The sequence below is a fragment of the Eptesicus fuscus genome, chromosome 25, assembly GCF_027574615.1.
Source record: "Eptesicus fuscus isolate TK198812 chromosome 25, DD_ASM_mEF_20220401, whole genome shotgun sequence".
Lineage (NCBI taxonomy): Eukaryota > Metazoa > Chordata > Mammalia > Chiroptera > Vespertilionidae > Eptesicus > Eptesicus fuscus.
In genome coordinates, this window is record NC_072497.1 from 4,643,004 (window position 1) to 4,670,570 (window position 27,567).

General features: G+C 54.3%; 1 protein-coding gene across 2 annotated transcripts; it reads right to left on the reverse strand.

Annotated features, from left to right (window-relative positions):
• Window positions 1–1,080: 1,080 nt before the first annotated feature.
• WDR93 (WD repeat domain 93) lies at window positions 1,081–27,486 on the reverse strand. Of its 2 annotated transcripts, none has more exons than XM_054713309.1 (16): window positions 27,394–27,486; window positions 24,278–24,624; window positions 22,467–22,659; window positions 20,591–20,655; window positions 18,962–19,040; window positions 16,085–16,200; window positions 15,022–15,106; window positions 13,271–13,442; window positions 11,786–11,856; window positions 10,693–10,779; window positions 9,152–9,271; window positions 7,880–8,093; window positions 6,645–6,708; window positions 6,249–6,405; window positions 5,538–5,733; window positions 1,081–1,417 (listed from the first exon to the last, which is right to left on the reverse strand). In XM_054713309.1, exons 2-16 carry the CDS (start codon window positions 24,578–24,580, stop codon window positions 1,321–1,323), a joined length of 2,019 nt encoding a protein of 672 aa, XP_054569284.1. In that variant the 5' UTR covers window positions 24,581–24,624; window positions 27,394–27,486; the 3' UTR covers window positions 1,081–1,320. The 2 variants fall into 2 exon arrangements, with proteins under 2 accessions (XP_054569284.1, XP_054569283.1); XM_054713308.1 differs by having other exon boundaries at window positions 11,786–11,826; window positions 27,394–27,474.
• Window positions 27,487–27,567: the final 81 nt, after the last annotated feature.

Here is a 27,567-nt window from a genome sequence, read left to right on the forward strand (position 1 = left end):
GTACCCATTTGAGATACAAATACACGGAGTGGCCAGATTATTATGTGTTCAGAGGTCATAATAATCTGGCCACTCAGTATGTATTTTAAATATATTTCATTGATTTTTTTTTAGAGAGGAAGGGAGAGGGATAGAGAGTTAGAAACATCGATGAGAGAGAAACGTCGATCAGCTGCCTCCTGCACACCCCCCACTGGGGATGTGCCCGCAACCAAGGTACATGCCCTTGACCTGAATCAAACCTGGGACCCTTCAGTCTGCAGGCCGACGCTCCATCACTGAGCCAAACCGGTTAGGGCAAGAACATATATATATTTTTAAAACCCTGCTTGCTATAGCCGGTTTTGCTCAGTGGATAGAGTCAGCCTGTGGACTGACTGGTCCCAGGTTCGATTCTGATCAAGGCAACATGCCCAGGTTGTGGGCTCGATCCCAGTAGGGGGCGTGCAGGAGGCAGCTGATCGATGATTCCCTCTCATCATTGATGTTTCTATGTCTCTCTTCCTCTCTGAAATAAATAAAAAAATATATTTTTAAAAAAACAAGCAACCTGCTTGCAGTCTGTGGGCAGATTATCATGGAGACTGGGACTCCTGAACCCCTGCAGTTCTCAAAGGCACCACACGGTGTCCTCAGAGAGGCGGGCGTAGCCCTTGAGCGGCGGGCACCCCCCATCCAGTTTTCCTGGGAAGGCCAGTTTCTTAGAGAAGAGAAAGGTGCCCCTTTGCCCCTCTCCTGTGCCTCCCGGGTCCTGGGCCAGCAGGCAAGGGGCAGCAGCATGGCACGGTTCCTGCCTGCCACCTCGCCTGGCACCTCTGCCTCTCACGCCTGTGTGACCCCAGGCAGTCACCTCACCACTCTCCAAGGCGGTTCCATGACGTTAGTGGGAAGAGAAGCGGGTGGAGGAAAAGGGGCCACAAGCAGCTGGGGCGGGCTGGGTGTCTTGCTCATTCAGCAGAGTGGCTGTCCTGGGCCCGTGGGCCGGGGTCCTCACAAGGCCTGGGCCCGGCTTGGGTGGGAGCAAAGGGCTATACCCCCCCCACACACACCACTCTGGAACCTGGAAACAATATCGCTGTTTATTTGGGTGACACAGCTGTCTGCCTGCGGGCTCTGACCATCGGCATAGTGATCGAAACCCCCCCAAAATAGTCCCGCTCCCCCTGCTGGCTCTGCGGGGGGCCCGGACTGCAAGTGCAAGCCCCTGGGACCTACTGAGCCGCACCCCCTTGCCGCCGCGTCTCTTCACCTCGGGGCCTCCTGGGCGAAGCCAGCCCGCCTGCCGCCGACACCTCCCCCGGGAGCCGGGCGGTGGCCCCCTCACTTCCGGACGTTCTCTCTCTGCAGAAGCAGCGAGTACCTCCGCAGCCGGGTCCAGTGCTCCTGCTCCTTCACCTTGTTCTCCAGCTTCTGGAACCTGGGGATGGAGATGAGGAGGGCGTGCTTGGTGCCGCGTCCCCAGCCCGGCCCAGGTCCCGGGGCGGGCCTTGACCAGCCTGTGCCAGGATCAGGCACGCCCCAAAAGCTGCTTCATTTCTGTGCCCTCAGGACTCGGCCTGGTGCACAGCGGGCACCTGAAACTCCTTTTAAAAATATATATATAATTTTTATTGATTTCAGAGAGGAAGGGAGGAAAGAGGTAGAAACATCAGTGATGAGAGAGAATCACTGATCGGCTGCCTCCTGCACGCCCCACAAGAGGGATCAAGCCCGCAACCCGGGCATGTGCCCTGACCGGGAATCGAACCGTGACCTCCTGGGTCATAGGTCGATGCTCAACCGCTGAGCCACGCCGGCCGGGCAGCCCGACACACCTTTGGGGGAATGCGGGCGACACTGCAAAGCGTGAGGCGGAGAGTGACGGGCGGCACAGCGAACTGAACTCCGGCACGGAGGTCTGCGAGCGCGGACCCGCGTTGCACACCCCGGGATGCCAACACGCCGTTTCGTAAGCGTTTCTGGAGCGCCGGCCAGTGGCAGGCACTGGTGCCAGCGCTGGGCAGGCCAGAGTGACCACACAGCACGTCCCTGTCCCCAGGGAGCAGGGGTGACAGAGTGAGAGAGCACTGTGACAGGAGGCGTCTGAGCGCCACAGCGGTCACGCGCCGAGAGGAGGAAGGGGCCGCCGCCCGGGGTGCTCCCAGATGACGGGTTTGAGTGGGGGTTTCCAAAAAGTGAGGCGGGGTTGGTTTTTGTTTGGTTTTTAGTTTTTTAAAATATATTTGTATTGATTTCAGAGAGGAAGGGAGAGGGTGAGAGAGAGAGAAGCATCAGTGATGAGAGAGAATTATCGACCGGCTGCCTCCTGCACGCCTCACCCTGGGGATGGAGCCCGCAACCTGGGCACGTGCCCTGACCGGGAATCGAACTGGGGACCCTTCAGTCCTCAGGCCAAGGCTCTATCCATTGAACCAAACCAGCTAGGGCTTTAGTGTTTTGTTTGGTTTTAATAACAAATGAGAGCATGTTCATGTTCATTTCAAGTGCACAGGATGCCTGCGGTCCCTTGCAAAGGCTTTGATTTCCAGGAGCTTGCCTGGCTGCGCGTTACGGGGTGGGGAGGGGGGGGGGCCTGTGTGTCTATAGGTAATTTTCCAGGGAGTCACCCCTTGTTTCTCAAGGAAGGCCAAGGAAAGTTAGGCTAGGCCCACCCTTTCCTCCCCAAGGATAGTAACAGAGGGGGTCGCACACCATCCCTTCCCCTCCTCCTCCAGCCTCGAGGGCGATGTCACCCCGTGGCCACACAGGGCGTGCCCAGTCCCTCGCCAAGGGAGCCCCGTGCCCTGTGGGCTCCGGGTCCGTTGGGTCACCCAGAAGCCCACTTAAGGCAGAAAGATGGGCGGGTGGAACCTGGCCCGTGCTTGGCCCGTGTTCTGTATCCCACGGGGATTAAAGGGACAGGGACAGACTGTTTCTGTCTGCTTCCTGGCGTCCGGAAATTTCTGTGGTCAAATGTCTGGCCCAGTCGGAGATGGCAGACGCTGGGACAGACAGGGAGGGGAAGCAGATGGGAACGGTGCCCCTGAGGCCCCGGCCGGATGGGGCAGAGGCCAGGCCGGGGGCGGAGCGGGAGGGGGTTGGCACCCTTTCCGAGCCCCGAAGGCGGGCTTCGTTCCACACTGCTGCTTGCGAAAGCCGCAGGGCGGATTTGGTAAAAGCAGTTTGGACAGACTATTCCAGGCCCGAAACTTTGACTCTGTTGCCTCACAAACCCATTGCCTTCAAGTTTCACCTAGTTTTAGGGCCAATGGAAACTTCCAGACACCGGCTATAAATAGAAACAAATAAGACGGGATTAAATAGAGGCACATGGATATGGGTGATTAACGGCGAGGGTAACGTGTCAACGACAGACCTAGGTTGTGAGTATGTGGGTGTTAGCGGAAACTGTTTCCAAAGCTGCTGTGTGTTTGAAAATTGTGATAAAACGGGGTGCAAAAGCCCCAGATATCTAACTCGGAGCAAACAGAACAGGAAAGCCTTCTTTCAATCGTAGTGTTACCCACTTTATTGCTGGGACCAGATCGGAAAATGGGTGTGACTGGGACACCATGATTAGGTCCAAGGAAAGGTTCCTTCCAGCAGGGGTACCACAACCACACAGTGCACCCCGCCCAGCTCCTGCTGGGTCCCTGGACCCGGGAGCACTCCCCTAAGTTCCCACTGCTCCGTTAGCTCCAAGCCGTGTGCCCCTGGCCCCCAGTGCCCCGCTGACCTGGCCCTTTTAACCGGGGAAACGCCAGCTGTCCCTCGCTTCATTGTCCATCTGGCCCAAGACCCTTGGGCCATATTCCTCTCCTGATGAATCGCACGCTTCCCTCCAGGAGATACTGAAAGCCACCTGAGCCACCCACCACAGCCCAGGGAGGAGCGGCATTCAGGGAGGAGGTGCCGCGGCGCCCCCTGGTGGTGACGTGTAGACTTTCCCCTGGCGTGAGCTTGGGTTAATGCCGAGAACCATCATCATCAACGGCTTGTATCTACCACTTATTGAGCGACCGCCCTGTGCCTAGCACTCTGCATGTATATTTTTTAAACGACTTATTTTATTTATTATTACTTTTTAAATATGTTTTATTGATTTCTTACAGAGAGGAAGGGAGAGGGATAGAGAGTTAGAAACATCGATGAGAGAGAAACATCGATCAGCTGCCTCCTGCACACCCCCTACTGGGGATGTGCCCGCAACCAAGGTACATACCCTTGACCGGAATTGAACCTGGGACCCTTCAGTCCGCAGGCTGACGCTCTATCCACTGAGCCACACCAGCCAGGGCGCCCTCTGCATGTATAAAGCCTGGAGCTCAGGCATCATGGAAACCTCCAGAACACCGCCTAGCACATCGTAGGTGCTCAGTAACCATTTTTTTGAGTGAATGAGGGCACAGCGGCTCTGTGAGGTTGAGGAACCCACCCCAGGTCTCACCCACAGTTAGTAAGGGATGGAGTCAGATTCAACCCTGAGTCTCTTAGCCAACCTCCTTCACCCTCTTGAGGAAACAGTAGAGAAAGGGACAAGCGGACGTTGTGGGGAGAGGAGGGTCACAGACTCGGGGCTCAGGCGGCAGGAGGACCTCGCGTACCTGGAAGGGCGGGGACCTGCCCAAGTCCCCGACGTTCCGTGGCCGGTCTGGCCCGAGAACCCAGGGCTCCAGCGATGACCATTCCACCGAAAACGTACCGTCAGACCCCGGCAAGAAATCTCAACAAGCACGTGCAGCCCCCAGAGATCGGGGTGGGGGTGAAAGAGACACCTGCTTCTCCAGTGGGCCAGGCCCTCCCTGTGCTTTCCCGGCGGACAGGAACCCGGGCGGGGCTGGGGGGCGGGCGGGGGGGGGCGGAGGCAGAGGCCTGATGCTCGCACATCCGGACGGTGGGTGAAGGAAAGGGGTCTCGGGCCGCGGGCTCTGCGGGTCCTACAGGCTCTGGGGGGGCTGTCCACTCGGCTGCTGAGCGTGACCGCGTCCCGGGGAGCTCCCTTCACCCGGGCGGCCGTGGCTGGATTTGGTCCGCAGGCCCTCATTGGCCAGCCCTGACCGTGTCTAATAACCCAGATGTGCCTTCAAAAGTTAAGGGAGCACAAGGAGCCGACGTGGCTCAGGGGTTGAGCATCGACCTATGAACCAGGAGGTCACGGTTCCATTCCGGGTCAGGGCACAGGCCCGGGTTGCGGGCTCGATCCCCAGTAGGGGGCGTGCGGGAGGCAGCCGACCAGTGATTCTCTCTCATCACTGGATGTTTCTATCTCTCTCTCCTTCTCCCTTCCTCTCTGACATCAATAAAAATATATTTGAGAGAGAGAGAGAGAGAGAGAGAGAGAGAGAGAGAGAGAGCACACAAAAGGAAAACCTGTCTTAACAGGAAGAACGCCCTCCCTCCCCATCAGCCTGAGCTCATTCCTCCTCTTCTACCAATCAGAGCGGGAATCGGAGTGCGAGGGGAGGATTCAAATGCCGGAGGGGTCTGACCCTCAAACCAGCTCCACTGTTCCCGCCCAGGCCAGGCCCGGGGCAGGGGTGGAGAGCCCGGGACCCTACCTCTTCTGGAGGACGCTCTCGCATCTCCTCTCCAGGGGCAGCGCCTGGGGGAAGCCCGCGGCGGTCAGGTCGTTCAAGTTCAAGTCCGCTTGGGGAATGAAGCAGCTCTTCGAGACGTCCTCCAGGAGGGAGCAGGAGTCGAAATCGAAGTAGAAGACGGAACTCGGGGTGTCACTGTCCCCATCTGGATGGTCTCCTGAGAGGAGCCGAGGGTGCGTGTTTGTGTCAGCATCACCTCCTCTGGGGTCTCTGTGGCCCACGTGGGGCCGGGTCATCGGGGCTGAGCCCGAGGGCCCACTTGGTCTGGAGGAACGGGGGTCCAGAGAGGCCTGCCTGGCGTCCCTTCTGAGTGTCTGGTGAGGACTCTGGGGCTGAGGGGGTGGGGGACAAAAAGTGGGGAGCAGCCCAGCCGGCGTGGCTCAGTGGTTGAGCATCGACCTATGAACCAGGAAGTCCCGGTTCGATTCCCGGTCAAGGGCACGTGTCCGGGTTGCAGGCTCCAACCCCAGTAGGGGGCGTGCGGGAGGCAGCCGATGGATGATTTTCTCTCGGCGTTGATGTATCTCCCTCTCCCTTCCTCTCTAAAATCAATAAAATGACATATTTAAAAAAAGAGTGGGGGAGCAGACTGGACGGGGTCGCCCTCGGCTTCGGGAAGGGACTGAGGAAGTCAGGGAAGCGGTCAGCCGGCCCCCGGTCCCCCCCCCCTACCTCGGAGCAGGAAAAACGGGTGATGCAAAGACACGGCGAACACTGGCTTCCAGGGCACCGCCAGGTGGTAAGGCTCGGGGGGCGCAAAGGCACAGACCACGTGCAGCCGGGCCACGTCCAGCAGGCGCACGGAGCTGTTCCTGGCGAAGGTCAGCACCTGGGGCGGCGGGATGGGCGCGGGTTCTCCACGGGGCCCTCGCCCCAGCGTGGGGCACGGGAGCAGGGCAGGAGACGGGGAAACAGAACCGACGTGCGCCGGGGCACGCGGCCTCGGACCCTGCCCGCGTCCTGGAGCAGCTGCCTGGTGACTCGTCTGCCGTCCCCACCGAGCTGCGAGCTCCGGCACCGGACGGCCTCGGCAGAGAGGAGGCGGCGTGAGAGGCACGAGGAACCTACCATGCCAGGCAAGGCCGGGACGGGGGCCACCGCGCAGAGAGCCTCCTCCAGGTGCTTGACAGGCCTGTGGGCACCAGGACGGACAGACACTCATCCTCTCCTCTCCTCTCCCAGGCGTCCACCCTGAATAAACTTGTGTATAAGCATCGAGAGAGATGCTGGGGACTCTTCACAGCAGCAGGAACTGGGAGCAACGCAGGTCTCCATTGGTGGGAGAACGCGTAAGAACTGGTGTGTGGCCCTGACCGGTTTGGCTCAGTGGATAGAGCTTCGGCCTGCGGACTCAAGGGTCCCAGGTGCGATTCCGGTCAAGGGCATGTACCTTGGTTGCAGGCACATCCCCGGTAGGGAGTGTGCAGGAGGCAGCTGATCGATGTTTCTAACTCTCTATCCATCTCCCTTCCTCTCTGTAAAAATCAATAATATATATTAAAAAAAAAAACAAAAAAAAAACTGGTGTGTGCACGGGAATGCAGCGCAGAGGTGCCGATGAGACCTGCAGCCGAGGGCGGCCCCCAGGGCACTCTCACGAGCAAGGTTGCAGAGCCAGTTACAGAACAAATAGCACTGAAATGTCAGTGGGAGGATGCATAGACTGTGGCGCCATTCACATGCACCCGTGGTTAATTCTTAAAGGAAAGCAACGGGAGGAATTTAGGAAAAGGATGTGGTGGATTAAAAAAAAAAATTGGCCACAATGTTTGACACCAACTCCCATCAAAAGGTGGACTCCCTCGCCCACCCAGCTGGCGTGGCTCAGTGATTGAGCATTGACCTATGAACCAGGAGGTCACGGTTCGATTCCCGGTCAGGGCTCATGCCCGAGTTGTGGGCTCCATCCGCAGTGTGGGGCGTGCAGGAGGCAGCCAGTGGGTGATTCTCTCTCATCATTGATGTTTCTCTCTCTCCCTCCCTCTCCCTTCCTCTCTGAAATCAATAAAAAATATATTTTAAAAAAGGGAGAGGGCCCCGTGGGGAAACGGATAAAAGGCTATTTCGGCAGAAATGACCCTCTTCTTGGCCGCGTGGGAGGTGAACGGGGTTGTGTGTGCCATCATCCATTTTGCTGGGACCGTGTTGCACACACACCCCCACATACGGAAGACGTGCTGTTGAGAAGCTCATCGGGAGAGAGGGGTGACTGGGGGCCAGTGGGCTCCGGCCTGGGAGGTGGTCGCAGTTTCGCTACCATCCCTGGCAGATCATTCCCCCGCCTTCCCCTCAGAGCCACCCACCTCTCCACCAGCATGCTGACGGTGGGGCCTTGGGTCCCCGTGGCGGTCACCAGGTGCAGGGACGTGTCCGTGCACAGCACCACACAGCTCATCTGGGATTTCACCGGACCCTCGGGATACACGTTCCGCCCGTCGTGGACTAAGAAGTATTTCAGGAAGTGAATGCTTTGGCAGGAACACCCCTCAGGAAGAGCGATGACCCCAAGAGGCAGTCCTGGAGAGAGAAGCCAGGCGTGCAGGTCGGAAAGGAGACAAAAGGCCCGGCTGGTGTGGCTCAGTGGTTGAGCATCAACCAAGGAACCAGGAGGTCACGGTTCGATTCCCAGTCAGGGCACATGCCCGGGTTATGGGCTCAATCCCCAGTGCAGGAGGCAGCTGATCAGTGATTCTCTCTCATCATTGATGTTTCTCTCTCTCTCTCCCTCTCCCTTCCTCTCTGAAATCAATAAAAATATATTTTTAAAAAGGGGGACAGCCCTAACCGGTTTGGCTCAGTGGATAGAGGGTCAGCCTGCGGACTGAAGGGTCCCGGGTTCGATTCCGGTCAGGGGCATGTACCTTGGTTGCGGGCACGTCCCCAGTAGGAGGTGTGCAGGAGGCAGCTGATGGATGATTCTCTCTCATTGATGTTTCTAACACTCTATCCCTCTCCCTTCCTCTCTGTAAAAAACCAATAAAATATATATTAAAAAATACTTAAAAAAATAAAAAAGGGGGACAAAGGGATGCAGCCCTGGTGCGGGACTGCAGCCAGCAAGGACCTGAGGGACATGAGGACAAAAATCCAGCAATGAGCGCCCCCTTCAGGGGGCCCCTTCTAAGTACCCCTGAGAAGGACTTATCAATATCCAGGAAGATGGAAACAAGCTGTTGGAAGGGACTGGGAAACGGTGATCGTTCCGCCCACCCACAGTGGCTGCTGGTCTCGAGCAGATCGCTGTCCAGGTCTCTCAGCCTCACCCCCAAGGAGGTGCCTGCTGTCAGTGGGGGCTGGGAGAGCAGGAAGGAAGATGTGCTTGTTCTGGGAGCGTGGGGGCGGGGCGGAGGGCTAAGGCACGTGGTGCTGGTCGGACTTCTGGGACCGGGCACAGGGCGGGGCACAGAGCAGGCACCCGGATACCACGTGGGGAAGGGGAAGTGTCCGCACACATTGTGTTCAATGGTGTCTGTTGAATGACACCCGAGGGGCCTTGAAGAACAGCAGGAATTCAGGGCCCCTGGAGTCTCGGTCCCCGGAGACACATCCGGGGGCCGGGCAGGGGTGGGGCTCACCTTCAGCCAGGTCCCACAGCGTGAGCACCCCGTCCTCGCAGGCCAGCACCAGGTAGGAGCCGCAGTCGCTGAGCTGAGACACAGCAATGGGCGCAGCACAAGGCCACACGCCCTCGGGGTCTAGCGGGAGGGACACGCTCACCGGGCTGCCCCCCCCGCAGGCCTCACACCCGCCATCCCCTCCACCTGCACCACCTGAGACCAGGCTGGCCTGCCCGTGTGTGGATTCCCCTCCCTCCCCCGTCCGTGCAGCGCGAGCTCCTTGCTCAGGATGATAGAACGTGTCACCCGCCTGTGAGGCTGCCGCTCACGATCAGGGAGCGCAGACACTGTGGGGAGCACTTTCACGCATCGCTCCATTGAACTCCCGCAGGGTCTTAGGAGGTGGGTCCCGCTAGCTCCCATTTTACAGATGAGGAGACTGAGGCACAGAAGTGGCTGATTTCCCCACGGTCACCTAGGCCAGTGGTCGGCAAACTCAGGAGCCAACAGAGCCAAATATCTACAGGACAACGATTGAAATTTCTTTGGAGAGCCACATTTTTTAAACTTCAACTATATAGGTAGGTACATTGTTATTAACTTCATTAGGGCACTCCTAAGCTGGCCTTTGCTAAAAACTCAAGGGCAAAAGAGCCGCATGTGGCTCGCGAGCCGCAGTTTGCCGACCACTGGGCTAGGCAGTCAGCACCGAAGCCCAGGTTAGAAGCCAGGCTGCCTATGTGAATGCTGAAATGTGCTGGGGAAGTATAACTCTAAAGTACAACCTAAGTGTCCCGCTCAAGGAAATACCACAGAGTGAACTTACTCGTGTAACCGGTCCCCGTGAACTTGTGAAAAAACAACCAATGTATTTCCTAAGGGCTGTCAATGCCAAATAGCTGTCACATACGGGAACTCTGGGTTTTGCTATTCACAGCCCATGTGAGCAGTAGGCAGGATGGTGATTAGCCAGCTCTGGGTTCGGATGAGAAGTCGGGGGATTGGGGCGGCAGGTGACTGGCCTGAGGCCACACAGTTCGCAGGCACTTGGGCCGGGACTGGCTCGGGCCCTCTGAGGTCAAGGCCACCTTCTTCTGACCTTCGCTGCCCAGCTGCTCTGGGGACCTGACTGGGCTTTGTCCCTGTTGACCTGTTGTCTATAAGAAGCGGGACAGGCCCGGCCGGCGTGGCTCAGGGGTTGAGCATCGACCTATGAACCAGGAGGTCACGGTTCGATTCCCGGTCAAGGGCACATGCCCGGGGTTGCAGGCTCGATCCCCAGTGTGGGGCGTGCAGGAGGCAGCTGATCCATGATTCTCTCTCATCACTGATGTTTCTATCTCTTTCTCCTCCCTTCTTCTCTGAAATCAATAAAAAAAAAATTTTTTTTTTAAAGAAGCAGGAGTTCTGAGACAGAGCCTCAGGCCACACCACCGCCCAGCGCCCCCACGTCCGCCCGCCCAGCTCTAGTCCCTGAAGCCACACTGTGCGGCCGCGTGCTCTCAGCGAAGCTGGAGCAGGACATGTTCCCGGGGCCCCGAGCCCAGGCAGCCAAGTACCAACTTTGTCCTTCAGGGTGCGGTTGAGGGAATAGAGGAAGAAGTTGTGCCGTCCCGTCCAGTGCACGCCAAGGACACTGGCTACCCCTGGGAAAGGAGAGGAGGGGGGTCAGTGAGGAGCGGGTGGCCTTTGGTCGGGGTGGATGGCCTCTGCCCAAGAGGAAGTCGGTTTGAAATAAAAAATGGTTTGTTCTGTCGGGCCGGCGTGGCTCAGTGGTTGAGCGTCGACCTAGGAACCAGGAGGTCACGGTTCGATTCCCGGTCAGGGCACAGGCCCGGGTTGCAGGCTCGATCCCCAGTGTGGGGCGTGCAGGAGGCAGCCGATCCGTGATTCTCTCTCATCATGGATGCTTCTCTCTCTCTCCCTCTCCCTTCCTCTCTGAAACCATAAACAATTTTTAAAAAGTGGCTTGTTCCAATGGGCAGACCCACCACAAGGGTGAGCGTCCCGGAGAGCAGGGGCTGGGCACGCAGGAGGGCTGCTCCTGGACCCGCTCACCGGCCCGGGAGGGACAGTGGCCGCAGCTGCCCTCGGCTGCTTTCACAGCTTCGAGGTCATTCGTGTCCATCCGGCTGTCAGTGTTTTACTTATATTTCTAAAAATATATTTTTATTGATTTCAGAGAGGAAGGGAGAGGGAGAAAGAGATAGAAACATCAATGATGAGAGAGAATCATGGATCAGCTGCCTCCTGCACGCCCCCCACTGGGGATCGAGCCCGCAACCCTGGCATGAGCCCTGCCTGGGAATCGAACCATGATCTCCTGGTTCCTAGGTCGACGCTCAACCGCGGAGTCACGTGGGCTGGGCCGGGCTGGCCGTCAGTTTTTAAATAACATCCTGTACGAAGTGAAGTCGTATCCAGAGCAGCCTGGCACCTCCCCTGAGGCAGGTCACTCCGGGGAGACAGTGCCAGCCCCGTTCTCGGGGCCTCTGGGCCGCAGCCCAGCCCGGCGCCGGCTTCCTCCTGGTCCCCTCCCCCTACGCAGGGTGTGCTGTGGGGACCCCTCGGGGGTGGGGGGGGCTTGCTGAGGCATTGCCCCGAGGTGACTGGCCACGTGCCCAGGACAGCCACTCCCTCACGGCCACTTACCTGGGGGGCTCTTCACCTCTGTTGGCATCATCGTTAGGCAGCTAGGGAAAAGGAAGTGGAACGTGGCCATACTGGAGGGAGGGAGAGAGAGAGAGAGAGAGAGAGAGAGAGAGAGAGACTCGTCAGAGCCATGGCAGCCTCCTTGGCAAGGAGCAAGGCTGGTAGTCTCGGGACCAGGACCAGAAATGGGGTCCAGAGCCCGAGGCACGTGGCATTGTGTGTGCGGGTCCTGGTGGGTGCAGCCCGTGGACGTTGGTGAGGGCGGGGGGGGGGGGGGGGCGGGAACAGCGCCCTCCCTCTCTGACCCCGGAGGACCCCTTCAGGCCCCTCTGACCCCAGAGGACCCCTTCAGGCCCGGGCTGGGGGGGGCCGTGTGCACGAATGCGCTCTCATCCTGGGGGCGAGACCACCAGTGCTGTGCAGAAAAACTGGCTATTGTTTTTTGTAAGCCCAATTCCTGGTTTATAGGCTGTGGCTTTCTGTGGTGTGAACAGCCTCATGAGGGACAGTGACCAGCGGTTTAACAGCTGGCCCGCAGGCTCCTAAACGCCTCGCCAGGCAGCGCTCCCCCAGACCTCACTCATTCCGGCCCAGGGTGCCGCTGGGTGCCCTCGGGGCTTAGCCCTGGGGCTGTGTCCTGACGGAGCAAACTCAAGGCCCAATGAGGGCAAGGTGAGAGCGTTCATGCCCGGCCGGCGTGGCCCAGTGGGTGAGCATCCACCTCTGAACCAGGAGGTCACGGTTCGATTCCCAGTCAGGGCACGTGCCCGGGTTGTGGGTTTGATCCCCAGTAGGGGAGCACGCAGGAGGCAGCCGATCAATGAATGATTCTCTCTCATCATGGATATTTCTATCTCTCCCGCTCCCTCTCTCTCTGAAATCAATAAAAAATATACAAACTGAGTGGCCAGATTATGATGATCTCTGAACACATAATAATCTGGCTATTCAGTGTATATCCTATATAATAAAATCCTATATAATAAAAGGATAATATGTAAATTGTCCCCTCGACCAGGAGTTAGAACCAGCAGGCAGGCCAGTCAACTGCCCATGTCCCCTCCCCCTGGCCAGGCTGGCCGGACCCCACCCATGCACGAATTCATGCACCGGGCCTCATATATATATATATATATATATATATATATGTGTGTGTGTGTGTGTGTGTGTATATATATATACATATATATATACATATATATATATACATATATACACACACACACACACACACACACACACACACACTGAGTGGCCAGATTATTATGCGTTCAGAGATCATAATAATCTGGCCACTCAGTATATATACATATATATATATATATATATATATATATATATTTAAAAAAATATATGACTTCTCCAAAGATCTGCTGGAGTTCTCAGATCAGAAAGGTCCCCCAAACCAGAAGCTTTTAGGCCCCGGATGGATTCAGGCCCTTGGGGAGAAGCTCTGGGGGTCCGGGGCGCAGGGCGCGGGCTCACCTGAGCGGCTCCTCCTCCCACTCCCCATCCAGGTACTTCCTGTACGTGGCGTTGAAGATGGCGGTCTGCTGCTCCCACTGACTGTCCTTGATGACGTGGTTCTGGCCCGAGCCCAGCCCGTAGCAGCCCTCTATCTTCGCAAACACTTCCAGGGGGCTTTTAAATGGGGAACCTGGGTGGGGAATGTTCCAGAAGCCGTCAGACCGTCTGGCTCCCCCTTCCCGAGGGGCCCCTCCTGCCTCCACGCTTCCCAGCGCCCTGCAGAATCCCGGCTCCTCAGAAACCCAGTCTCGCCTGCACCCCTCTTTCCCGGGCCTCTCTGCTACCCCTCGAGTTCGGTGATTATGGGCCACGAGCTTCCTTCCGCGTCTCCCTCCCACCGCCGGGCCTCACTCCGGATTGCACCATCGCCAGAGGCGGCCCCGAGGATGTCCCCATGTCACCAGACACCTGAGGTCACTGTCGCTGCCCCACCAGCTCAGCAGGCAGTCCTGTCTCTTCCTGTTCAGTCTCCTCCAACTACCTTCCTCTTTAAGGCCTTCTCCCTCTGTCTGTCACCCTCTTCATCACTCCCCGTCCCATAGCCTTTCATTTCCTTCCTATCACCTGTCCCTACAACCACAGGAAAACTGGGCGATTTCGTTTCTGGGTTCGCACCCCCCCAACTCTCAGAACTCTACTCTTTGGAATGTGCCCAGGCCCCTCAAGTTGCCTGGCAGGTCCCAGGGTGGCCGGATGCCCTTCCCCAGGCGACCACTGTTACAGTCGGCTGCGTGGCTCTCCACAGCAGGCTCCTCGTTGATAAACTCACGTAGCCTATTCCATCCGTGGATGCTCTAACTCAGTGGTCGGCAAACTCATTAGTCCACAGAGCCAAATATCAACAGGACAACGATTAAAATTTCTTTGGAGAGCCAAATTTTTTAAACCTAAACTTCTTCTAACGCCACTTCTTCAAAATAGACCCGCCCAGACCGTGGTATTTTGTGGAAGAGCCACACACAAGGGGCCAGAGAGCCGCATGTGGCTCGCGAGCCGCAGTTTGCCGACCACTGCTCTAACTGGTTTCCTTGTACATCGTTTCGCTTCCATGGGCAGAACCTACTGCTGACTGTACTGATGAGTGAACGAACACGGGGGGTAGCAATGAATGAACTCCAGCACTAGCCGGTGTGGCTCAGTGGCTAGAGCGTCGGCCTGTGGACTGAAGGGTCCCGGATTCAATTCCGGCCAAGGGCACATGCCCAGGTTACAGGCTCCATCCCCAGTAGGGGGCGTGCAGGAGGTGGCCGATCAATGATTCTCTCTCATCATTGATGTTTCTATCTCTCTCCCTCTCCCTTCCTCTCTAAAATCAATAAAATATATTTAAAAAACAAACAAAAAAATAAAAGACATGACAACTCAATTCATATGTTTGGATTTTGATTCAAACAAACCAATGTAAAAAAAAAAAAAAGACCTTTAAAAAAAGTTTTGTTAAATGAATGAATTCCTACAGAAGCAGGAGAGACCTCTCTCTTTCCTGGTCTCCCATTCTGTTAGTTAACTGTATCCCCGTAACATTTATAACATTTGTCTTTACGTCCCAGAGTTTATCACTTAAAGAACATTTTCTCTTCAGAACTGTACTTGTCATTTAGATATTGCTGCCAATAAATAGAAAAGGTGGGGACGGTGGGAAAAGGCAACGAAAGAAAATAAAAGCGGAATCAATGGCCAAAGGAGAGTATTAGTTGAATCAGACTGACCTGTAATTGGTTTGGGTGGTTTGATCTTCATTATCTGGACTGGAAGACTCAACTTAACCTCTCCCAGGTAACAGATGCTTACATCCTACAATAAGGAAAGGCACAGCTAATAAGACCACAAAGGAGAAAAAAACAAAACAAAATAGAATAATTCCAAGATGGCAGGCAAAGAGGCAAGAGGAAGAAAATCAGAACAATAGAGAGTAAATAGCAAAGTGGTAGATTTATTTCTTTTTAATATATTTTATTTTTTACAGAGAGGGATAGAGAGTTAGAAACATTGATCAGCTGCCTCCTGCACACCTCCCACTGGGGATGTGCCCGCAACCAAGGTACATGCCCTTGACCAGAATCGAACCTGGGACCCTTCAGTCCGCAGGCCGACGCTCTATCCACTGAGCCAAACCAGTAAGGGTGCCAAGTGGTAGATTTAAATCCATACCTGGCCGGCGTGGCTCAGTGGTTGAACATCGACCTCTGAACCAGGAGGTCATGGTTCGATTCCCGGTCAGGGCACATGCCCGGGATTGCAGGCTGGATCCACAGAGTGGGGCGTGCAGGAGGCAGCCGATCCATGATTCTCTCTCATCACTGATGTCTCTCTCCCTCTCCTTTCCTCTCTGAAATCAATACAAATACATTTTTTTAAAAACTCCTGCATTCCTGTGTACTGAGAACAAGCTGTTTATGCCAGAGTCTGGGAAATCGAGGGGAGTGCGAGGTATGAAGGGGTTACATCAGCCCCGAAGGGAGGAAGACGAGTTGCCTGGGAAGCAGAAGGAAAGCCCCCCCCCACCCCACCCCCCGAGAAATGCCGGGGAGTCCTGGGGGGAGAGGCGACTCCCAGGCCCGGGAGGGGGGCGGGGGGGCACTAAGAGTCCTGCTCCCGCAGCCACTCTGCCCGTTCAGTCTGGTTTTAACCAGAGCAAATCGGTTTGGGAGACATGGCCAGGGTGCCTGGCCCCCCTCCCAGCCCCCATTCATCGCCACACTCCACGGAGGGTCATGCCGGAGGTCGGGCCAGGGGAGGGAGAAACGCAGCGGTTCAAAGCAGGCTCCCTACCATTTGGGGCTGTTTGGCTTTTTTCTTTGGGTTCACAGCCAGCTGGGGGTGCTCCACCTCCTTGGCCCAAGACTCCTTGGGCAACTTGTACACGTCCAGCCAAGTGTCTCCAGCCCCTGCGTTGGGAAAGTCTGTTGAGCAACCGCAGGCAGGCGCACGTGTCCTCTGCGGACGGCCTGTCTCCTCAGAACCCCTGACACGGAGCCCGGCAGACACCCCCGAACAGCAGGGTCCTCACGCCCCGGAGAGCTGGGCCGCTCCCCGGAAGCCACCGCGCCTGCTCCGCCCCAGCAGCTTCTTCTATTGGTTGATTGATTGGTTTCAGAGAGGAAGGGAGAGGGAGGGAGAGAGAGAGAGAGAGAAACATCAATGATGAGAGAGAATCATGGATCGGCTGCCTCCTGCACGCCCCACACTAGGGATCGAGCCCGCAACCCGGGCATGTGCCCTTGACCGGAATCGAACCCTGACCCTTCCGTCCACAGGCCGACGCTCTAACCACTGAGCACACCGGCGAGGGTGAGCCCTAAGAGTTTCTAACCAGACTCTGCTGGGCCCATCCCCAGGTGTTCCAGCTTGCACATGGTAAGCCCCACTGACATCGTGTCTCAGCGATTCCTCTCTGGGGGAGGGGGGTGGCTCGTATGGAACCAGCAACGGACAGGGCTAGGCCGAGAAGGGACTAGAACTGGGAGCGACGCCTCAAGAGAATCCTTCTGACCAGTGTTGGGGCAGGTGACAACCTGTGGGGGTGGAGGGACTCTATCTCGTCACAGAAATGTGCTCAGCTTCTGTACCGAGTACCTGCCCACATGGGGAGGGGCTGCTTCCTCGTGGGATGGGATCCTGGCTAACGGTTTCCTTAGAAAAGTGCTCGTCGCCCTGGCCAGTTTGGCTCAGTGGATAGAGCGAAGGCCTGCGGACTGAAGGGGTCCCGGGTTCGATTCCGGTCGAGGGCACGTACCTCGGTTGCAGGCTCCATCCCTGATCTTGGTCAGGGTGCATACGGGAGGCAACCAATCGATGTGTCTGTCCCACATCAATGTTTCTGTCTCTCCTCCCTTCCACTCTCGCTAAAAAAATCAATGGAAAGATATCCTCAGGTGAGGATTAACAAAAAAACAAAAAGGTGATCATCTGGTCACCTTGACTTCAGCATTCTGGCCTCCAGTCCTGGGAGAAAATAGTGATCTGTTGCTTTAAGCCATCCAGTGTGGCACTGTTTGGGCCGCCCTAGGAAACGGCTGCAGAATCAAGGTCTCCTTTGATGCATAAACTGTTATAAATACACATCTTCCTCAAGCACTTGACATGGGAGGGACCCAGGCAAGAATATCAGTAGAGACCCAGCCCTGCGTGTGGCTCAGAGGTTGAGCATCAACCTATGAACCAGGAGGTCACGGTTCGATTCCGGTCAGGGCACTTGCCGAGGTTGTGGGCTCGATCCCCAGTAGGGGGCGAGCAGGAGGCAGCCGATCCCTTCAGTGTGGTCTGGACTTGGTAACCCGCTTCTAACAGAGTTTGGACAGGGCAGCACAGTGGCTCAACCGGGGGGAGGAGGGGAGGGAGCCTGGCAGATGCCACTTTAACTAAATGTCAAGGTTAACATGGGCAGCAGAGAGTCACATTGCTGTCACACACGCCCTGGTACGAGGCAGTGAAAAAAAGCCCTTCACCTCTGCGTATCTTCCCCCAAACCCTTAACCCCAGGGGAAACATTCAAACCATGAAATTGAGGGACGTTGCACAAAACATCTCACTGGTGCTCTTCAGAAATGTCAAGGTCACGAAAAACAAGAAAGACCAAGACACTGTCTGTCAGTCAGGAGTAGACCACGGAGACGGGAGACTAGATGCAACGTGGTATATCCTGCTTGAACCTCAGAGCAAAAAAAATAGATTAGTGGGAAAACTGGTGAAATTGGGGGGGGGGGGCGTGCGGGGGGAGGGAATATGTAGTTAACAGTATTATACTGCCTGGCCGGTATGGCTCCGTGGTTGAGCATCTACCTATGAACCAGGAGGTCATGGTTCCATTCCTGATCAGGGCACACGCCCAAGTTGCAGGCTTGATCCCCAGTGGGGGGCGTGCAGGAGGCAGCCGATCAATGATTCTCTCTCATCATGGATGTTTCTATCTCTCTCTCCCTCTCCTTTCCTCTCTGAAATCAATAAAAAAATATTTTTAAAAAATAGTGTTATAGCCCTAGCTGGTTTGGCTCAGTGGATAGAGCTTCGGCCCGCAGACTGAAGGGTCCTAGGTTCAATTCCAGTCAAGGACACGTGCCCGGGTTTCGGCCTCAATCCCTAGTAGGGAGCACGCAGGAGGCAGCCAGTCAATGACTCTCTCTCATCATTGATGTTTCTATTTCCCTCCCTCTCCCTTCCTCTCTGAAATCAATTAAAAAATATTTTAAAAAAAGGAAAATCTTGCCAAAACCGGTTTGGCTCAGTGGATAGAGCGTCGGCCTGTGGACTGAAGGGTCCCGGGTTCGATTCCGGTCAAGGGCATGTACCTTGGTTGCGGGCACATCCCCAGTGGGGGTTGTGCAAGAGGCAGCTGATCGATGTTTCTCTATCATCGATGTTTCTAGCTCTCTATCCCTCTCTCTTCCTCTCTGTAAAAAATCAATAAAATATTAAAAAAAAAAAAAAAGGAAAATCAATTCAATGTTACAAAAGAATATTACCTTTAAAAAATAGTATTATACCCATGTTATTGGCTTAAGTTTGACAGGTTACTGGGGAAGCTGAGTGAAGGGTCTAAGAGGACTCTGCCCTGTCCCTGCAGTTCTTCTGTAATTCCTCGAGGGGAAAGGTGATTATCTAGAAGAGACTGCACATCTGGACTTCCCTCACGGCCCCGGTTAGTCTTGCCTTGTATGAGGAAGGCTGCAAAGTCCCCTCCGTGAGAGATGTCCATCCTCACACAGATGGTTTGCTTGCTGGTGTCATCCTGAAACGGAGAGAGAAGCTGCCGGAGCCAGGCCGCCCGCTGACAGAGAGGGTGCCTGTGGGGGCAGAGCGTGTTCCCGCCCGCGTTCACAGAAACCCTTCGAAGCGTGGGGCACGGAGAGATGCCTCTCTGCGGACACGTGTTTTTATTTCTCTTGGGTCAAAGCCTAGGAGTGCGATTGATGAGCGATCGGCTCAACTTTATATCTCAGATGTTTCCCAGTCTGTCTGTGGATTCTTTATTTTCTTTTTTTTTTTAAATACATTTTTATTGGGTGTGTCCGGCCCATCTTGCTCAGTCCTGATCAGCTGGACCCCAGCAGCAAGCTTCTTCCCCCTGGTGGTCAGTGCACGTCACAGCGAGCAGTTGAGTGGCCTTAGTATATCATTAGCATATTACGCTTTGATTGGTTGAACGGGTGACTGGACACTTAGCATATTGGGCTTTTATCACATAGGATTCTTTCTTTGCCCTGGGGCCCATCGGTAACATTTTTTACAAGATAAACTACAATTAGAAATCTACCCTGAGCAATACTGTCTCCTTTTGGGATTCATTCATGTAAAAAATAAAAAGAGCCCACATTCTGAGAACCTATAGCAACATGCAGGCAGTGGGTGGGAACCAGGGATGCACCCCTGCCCTCGGGGAGCGTACATGCCAGGGAAGAAGCCATCGTGTAAACAAGTGAGGATGAGGGGGGAGAAATGTGAAGGAAATCCTGTTCTGTATGGTGGTGGCACAGAGGAGGGAGATATGTCAGAGAAGCAGGCGTTTGAGCTGGCCTGGAGGCACGGGAGACATTTAAGGGGCACGCACAGCGGGAGGGAGGCAGGGAGAGTCCTCCAAGCACAGGGAACAGCATGGGCCAGGGAACAGGATGTGAGGCAGTCGGGAAATTTTAGGGACTCGGAAGGAGTTATCAGATATGTTGGGCTGGTGCTCAACCTGGACCGGAGTTCCTTCATAATTCTCTTCTCTCAACCACGTGGTAAGTCCAAGGTATCCAGCTCCTTGGATACCTTGGAGAGGAAAGGAGAGCGCAACATCGCTTTTGTCCCACTTAGGTATGCATTCCATTCTTTGGTTGATCCTTGTATGTGCCCTGATCGGGGGGGACCACACCCTCAACCTTGGTGTATCGCCCGACACTCTAGCCCAGTGGTCGGCAAACTCATTAGTCAGCAGAGCCAAACATCAACAGGACGACGATTGAAATTTCTTTGGAGAGCCACATTTTTTAAACTTAAACTTCTTCTAACGCCACTTCTTCAAAATAGACTCACCCAGGCCGTGGTATTTTGTGGAAGAGCCGCACTCCAGGGGCCAAAGAGCCGCATGTGGCTCGCGAGCCGCGGTTTGCCGACCACGGGGCTAACCCACTGAGCTAAGATGGATAGGATTCTTTCTTTGCCCTGGGGCCCATCGGTAACATTTTTTACAAGATAAACTGCAATTAGAAATCTACCCTGAGCAATACTGTCTCCTCGCCTCCATCTTAAAAGTGAACTTGATTTGCTACCGTGTGAGGCCCAGTTCTAGGAACTTACCACTTCGTTGATGGTTTTGATGAAGAAAAGACCGTCCTTACAGAGATAAAACAGTCTGACGACACCTGAAAGGGAAAAACGGGTAAGCATGTAAGACGGATGAGTGAGCCCGAAGACACCTGGAACTTTCTCTCGAACTTCCTGAGATTGGTATCGGCAGCTCGTGCACGCTGGGGCCTCCTACCCGCCCTCCACCGCTGTGAGGGCCTGGGTCTCCCTGTCTTCTGCCGCCCGGCACCCGCCCACCCCAGCCCCACCCTCTTCTCCTAGGGGCCTCCCACGGGCCCTCTGGCCACACCGGCCCCCTCTCCTTGACTCCTGTCCCCCGTGTTAGTCATCATCCCATACTGTCTCACATGGTTTTCCACCTGTGTCCTGTGGGTGTGTTTTTGTTTTGTTTTTTTTGTTTTGAATATATTTTTATTGATTTCAGAGAGGGAGAGAAAGAGAGAGATAGAAACAGCAATGGTGAGAGAGAATCATTGATCAGCTGCCTCCTGCACGCCCCCTACTGGGGATCGAGCCTGCAACCTGGGCCTGTGCCCCGCCCGGAATGGAACCGTGACCTCCTGGTTCATAGGTCGACGCTCAACCACTGAGCCACGCCGGCCAGGCTTGTGGGTGTGTTTTATTCCTCTAGCGAGGTCATAGGTTCTTTGAGGGAAAGGTCATATCTCACTCTTCTATGTGCCTCACCTATCAAGCCCCAACAAGCTCCTCAGGCAGTTGATTTTGTTGATTTCATAAGAAATCTGTGTCATTCCAATTATTGTGTAACCTGCGGGCTCCCTCCAGTAGAGGATCCACATCCCCCATGACTTCTCGCTTCTTTCTTTCTTTCTTTTAAAAAAATATATTTTATTGACTTTTTTACAGAGAGGAAGGGAGAGGGATAGAGAGTTAGAAACATCGATCAGCTGCCTCCTGCACACCCCCTACTGGGGATCGTGCCCACAACCCCGGTATGTGCCCTTGACCGGAATTGAACCTGGGACCCTTCAGTCCACAGGCCGACGCTCTATCCACTGAGCCAAACCGGTTAGGGCCAGTGTGTGAAATGTTGGGAGAGTGCCTGGCACACCGTACATGACCAGGGAGAACTTGCCAATGTCTGGCCCCGCCCACCCCTGGGAAGGAAACGAACAATGGTCTACGGCAAGCATGTCAAACTCACGGCCCACGGGCCACATGCAGCCCACAACGAATATTTTTGCAGCCCAGCCAATATAACAGTGTGAGCAGTTATTTACCGGTACAACTAGAGGCCTGGTGCACGAAATCCATGCACAGGTAGGGTCCCTAGGCCTGGCCGGCGATCAGGGCTGATCTGTGGGCTGACAGCAGGGCGATTGGGGGGCCCCCACTGGCACCTGCCTTGGCTGGCCTGGGGCCTGCGGGCTGGGGGCAGCTCCTGCGTTGAGCGTCTTCCCCCTGGTGGTCAGTGTGCGTCATAGCAACTGGTCGTTCCACCGGTCATTCTGCCGTTTGGTCGATTTGCATATTAGGCTTTTATTATATAGGATTATGAAAGGAAATAAGTCTCCTGTCAGATCCAGAATTACTGACATTCACCGTGGGTCAGTTTTGAACGTAATCGCTGCGAACAAGATTTCCCCCGAAGTAGGAAAGGCAGTAGCAGAGAGGAGATGCCAAGTGTTAGGAAGAAAACATGAATTTTATCGTGGCTCCTGTGCTTTTTTTTAATATGATACTTTTCGAAATAAACCTACGTTTCTATGAGAATGGAAGCTTTTGTTTTTTTGTGGCCCACGTGAACGTAAACCTTGTTCATTGGGCCCGGGTTAGCCTTTGAGTTGGACATGCTTGGTCTACAGGTGCACATATATGAGGCTAAAGGAAGATGAAGAACAAGTACCCATTTCATCCACAGGAGCCATAAGCGTTTCGTTCCCCAAATCTGTGGCCCAGATGGACATGACCTCAACCTTAAATTTCTCGTAAACATAGATTTGTCTAGCATCGTGCAGATTATAGATGGAGAAGCCTTTGGCTCCTGCAATAAACACATAGTCTTGGGAAACCGCTATGCATCTTGGCCTTTTGCTGAGCTGGGAAAACAAAGAACAAAGAGAAAGAAAAAAAAAAAAAAAGAATGATTTTTTCAGCTGTCACTTTCTGCAAGCAACATAAGTTGACATTTCAAAGAGGGATGTAGGCCCTTCCTAGATATAATATCATCCCCAAACACAGGGCTCATTTCCATATTTTGCCCACGTATCAAGAAATCATAGCCGCCCTAGCCGGTGTGGCTCAGTGGATAGAGCATCGGCCTGCAGACCAAAGGGTCCGATTCCGGTCAAGGGCACGTACCTTGGTTGCAGGATCCTCCCCGGCCCAGGCCCTGGTCGGGGCTAGGGCAGGAGGCAACCAATTGATGTGTTTCTCTCACATGGATGTTTCTCTCTGTCTTTCCCTCTCTCTTCCACTCTCCCTAAAAATCAATGGAAAAATACCCTCGGGTGAGGATTAACAAAAAAAAAAAAGGAAAATAAAGGAAGTCATAGCACTCCACTTTTAGGGGACCGGGGCCAGAAAAAACTAAGAAGTGGAGAGTAAACATTTAGTCACTACACTAAGCGTGGTCACATCCCCTGTACCACATTCATCTATGACATTGTGGCCCAATCAGTGTGGCTCAGTGGTTTGAGCGTTGACCTATGAACCAAGAGGTCATAGTTCGATTCCCAGTCAGGACACATGCCCGGGTAGCGGGCTCGATCCCCAGTGTGGGGCGTGTAGGAGGCAGCCGATCAACGATTCTCTCTCATCATTGATGTTTCTATCTCTCCTTCTTCCTTCCTCTCTGAAATCAATAAAAATCTATTTTAAAACAAAACAAAAAAAACACTGTGGAGCCCTAACCTGTTGGACTCAGTAGCTAGAGCGTCGGCCTGCAGACTCAAGGGTTCCAGGTTCGATTCCAGTCAAGAGCATGTACCTTGGTTGCGGGCACGTACCCAGTAGGGGGTGTGCAGGAGGCAGCGGATCGATGTTTCTCTCTCATCAATGTTTCTAACTCTCTCTCCCTCTCCCTTCCTCTCTGTAAAAAATCAATAATATATATTTATATTTTAAAAGAAAGATATCAAAGTAACAGCAGCTGAACATAAAAGACCTTCTGTGTCATCCTCGATTAGCCAGAACACCCGTTTCCACAGACAAGGACCAAATCCATCCCAGGCAACACCAGCATGCCTAGAATCTTTAAAAAAAAAAAATGCAGCTGTCTTATTGAATGAAGGTTCCTGGTAGGAAATCCTTCCCTGGATGAGGTGTTTTCATTTATTATTTACTAGAGGCCCAGTGCACGAAATTTGTGCAAAGGGTATGCCCTCGCAGCCCTGGCTTTGTCCTGGAGGTCATTCGGATGGTCGTTCTGCTGTTCGGTCTAATTAGCATATTAGCTCTTTATTATATAGAATATAGAGATGGGGAGAGAGAGAGAGAAACATCAATAATGAGAGAGAATCAGGGATCGGCTGCCTCCTGCACGCCCCACACCGGGGATCAAGCCCACAACCCGGGCATGTGCCCTGACCGGGAATCAAACCGAGACCTCCTGGTTCCTAGGTCGACGCTCAACCACTGAGCCACACCAGCCGGGCCGTGTTTTCATTTACTAACAACTCAGCCGAGAAACAGGGACCCTGGTCAGCGTCTCCGTACCTTGCTTTCCAAAACTGGAGGGTAGAGGGTCGGCCGGATCCGGCTGAGCTCCACTTCCCTCAGCGAGTCCCTCTCCTCAACAATTTCCCACGCCCGGTCGAACAGCAGGTTCACCAGCTTGTTGATCATTCGGAACGGCTGCGGCAGGGAATCCAGCTCCTGGTGTGGGTCCTTGAAGACGTAGCCCTCTTCGTCATCCTTGGACCAGTCCTTCTCCGAAGGGGTGGGCACCTCCAGCTGTCCCTTCTGTGTAAACAAAGGCAGCCGCATCTTCTGGGCGCGGCTCCCGTTGGGGGATGACATCACAGAAGGCGGCGCTGGGAACGGCTCTGAAACCGGGGAGCTGACTAAGGAAGGAAATAAAGATATGGGAGAAAAATAGGGAAGTTCAGACCTAGCCGGGTTAGCTCAGGGGATAGAGCATCTGCCTGCGGACTGAAGGGTCCCCGATCCCCAGTGGGGGGCGTGCAGGAGGCAGCCGATCAATGATTCTCTCTCATCATTGATATGTCTCTCCCTCTTCCTTCCCCTCTGAAATCAATAAAAATATATTCACCCCTAGCTGGTTTGGCTCAGTGGATAGAGCTCAGCCTGCAGACTGAAGGGTCCCAGGTTTGATTCGGTCAAGGGCACATGCCTAGGTTGTGGGCTCAATCCCCAGTGGGGGGCGTGCAGGAGGCAGCTGATCAGTGATTCTCTCTCATCACTGATGTTTCTATCTCTCTGTCCCTCTCTAAAATCAATAAAAATACATTTTCAAATATATATATATTTAAAAATAAATGGTGAAGTTCCTATCATTCTAGCACAAGCATAACAGTCGATGGGGACTATTTATTCTAGAGGCTGGCACTTTCCATGCTAATTACGGGATGGTTATCACATTACTCAGATACGCTCTTCGTGTTAGTAAGGACGTCAGCAGGACAGGCCAGCCAAAGATGAGGTGTGCTGGGGTGGAAACAGGAATCTGGAAACCGTGTTGCCTTTCTTCGCTTCTGCTAAAGGAGAGGCTGTCTTTCTATCCCAAAGAGAATTCACCTTCTCCCCCCGCTCCCCCCAACCCCTCCACTCATGTCTTCTCCTGGTTCTTCCATCTCCGCAAATGGCTGTGCTCCAGCCAGCTGGATACTGAGCCGTGACTTTTCCCCCTTTCCTCCCCTCCCCTCCCCTCCGACCAGAGGCATTCCAAGCACTTCCAATAACTGCTGTCGAACTTGTGTTGTGCTTAGCTATTTACTTGTGTCCCTCAGTAACCTAAAACCTGAGGCCCAGAGCTTAAGTGGTGGGTACCTGGCCAGCATTCAGCAAATTCTCCTTTTCTTGCAGGAATGCCCTGCCCTGGGATATGAGCTTGAATACTTCTGGCTCTTCCAGGCACTTGTCTGTGCAAGGAGTAAATTTGTGGGTCCAAGAGGATATACCACCTCAAAGTCCAGATGCCTCCTTCTGGAGTCTCGACCATGTTCAGGGCACCTATATCCCTGAAATTTACTGCCCAAATGGTACCTGCAAGAGTCTCTTCCTGGCTTTTCTCCCGCAGCTGCTAATGTGTGCACCCCTAGACCCGAAAGGTGACCAACCAAGGCATGGCTGATCGAAGGGGTATGGGCAGAACTTGGATGTGGCTTGGAGTATCCACACACTGGACGCAAGGCCCCTCTCGGTGATGTGGGTGGGAGCCAGAAACGGGAAGAGAAGCGGTGGGAAGGGACTGGGGCCGGCTCTCCCCAGAGTACAATATTCTGGCTGTGTTTCCAGGTATTCCAAAGAGCCCAAGAATTCTGAATGTGAGATGACTTCTCGATCATTATGAAAGTACTAGAGGCCCGGTGCACGGATTCGTGCCCCAGAGGAGTCACTCGGCCTGGCCTGCGCCCTCTCGCAATCCGGGACCCCTCGGGGGATGTCGGAGAGTTGGTTTCGGCCCGATCCCCACAGGTCCGATCAAGACAGGAGGGACCCCAATCCTGTGTGTTGAGCATCTGCCCCCTGGTGGTCAGTGCGCATCATAGCGACCGGACAACTGGTCATTTGGTCGTTCAGTCGCTTAGGCTTTTATATACACTGAACGCATAATAATCTGGCCACTCGGGGTGTGTGTGTGTGTATGTGTGTGTGTGTATAGCTCGGTGCATGAATTCGTGCATGGGTGGGGTCTGGCCAGCCTGGCCAGGGGGAGGGGACATGGGCGGTTGGCTGGCCTGCCTGCTGGTCAAACTCCTGGTCGAGGGGACAATTTGCATATTAGCCTCTTATTATATAGGATATACACTGAGTGGCCAGATTATAATGCATTCAGAGATCATAATAATCTGGCCACTCAGTGTATATAGATATTTGTCAAGGTAGAAGAGAATAGAACATATTTAACAATGTGTTACTTTGATTTAAAACTTTTAAATATTTAAATGTATGGTATGTGGGTCTCTTATTTGTACTGCTACCCCCAGGGCCTGCAAGTGTTAGGGGTAGGTCTGAACAAGGGACTAAACATTTAAAAAATAGGCGACCTTAACTTGTAATTATAGCGGGGTGGGGGGGGGCATTTTACAAAATTGCTGCTGTGGCCCTGGCCAGGTAGCACAGTTGGTTAGACTAACCGTTAGAGCGTCATCCGGATACTCCAAGGTTGTGGGTTTGATCCCTGATCAGCGCACATACAGGAGTCAACCAGTAAATGCATATATGGGTGGAACAACAGGTCCATGTTTCTCTCTCCCTCCCTCTCTTTCTCTAAGATCGATCAATCAATCAAAAATTTAAAAATTGCTACGGAATGGATGGGGTTCCATGTCTTCAAGCCCCCCAGGAGGACCGTTCATTGGTGCAATTTCATTGTAATCTATTTTTGCCCCCACTTTGTTCATGGTAACCATTTTAGGATTTCCTCAAGTAGCAATCGTCATTCAGTAATCCTAACAGAAAATTCCCCCACTGGACCCGGCCCTCCTGCTAGGCATACACTCCCCCAATCGGCTTATCTCTGCTCCAACCCTGTGCTCCCGCAGAGCTGGGGCCGGTGTGGCTCCAGGATCACCCAGGCACAGGTCTGGGAATGTTGAGCCTTGCAGTCCCCAAGCGGAAGCTCAGGGGAACCTCCATTCGGATCCTACCTGGGGTTCCTGGGGGCCCGGGAATTGCCTGAGACCGGGAGACGGACCCCTTGGAGCCCCTCGATGAGATCCGGGCCGTGGAGGGAGCCCAAGGGCACGTGGGAAGCGCTCGCACCGCAGAGCGGAAGCGGGGGTTTCCGCTCACCTGGCCGGCGGCTTGGCGTCGCCTTAGTA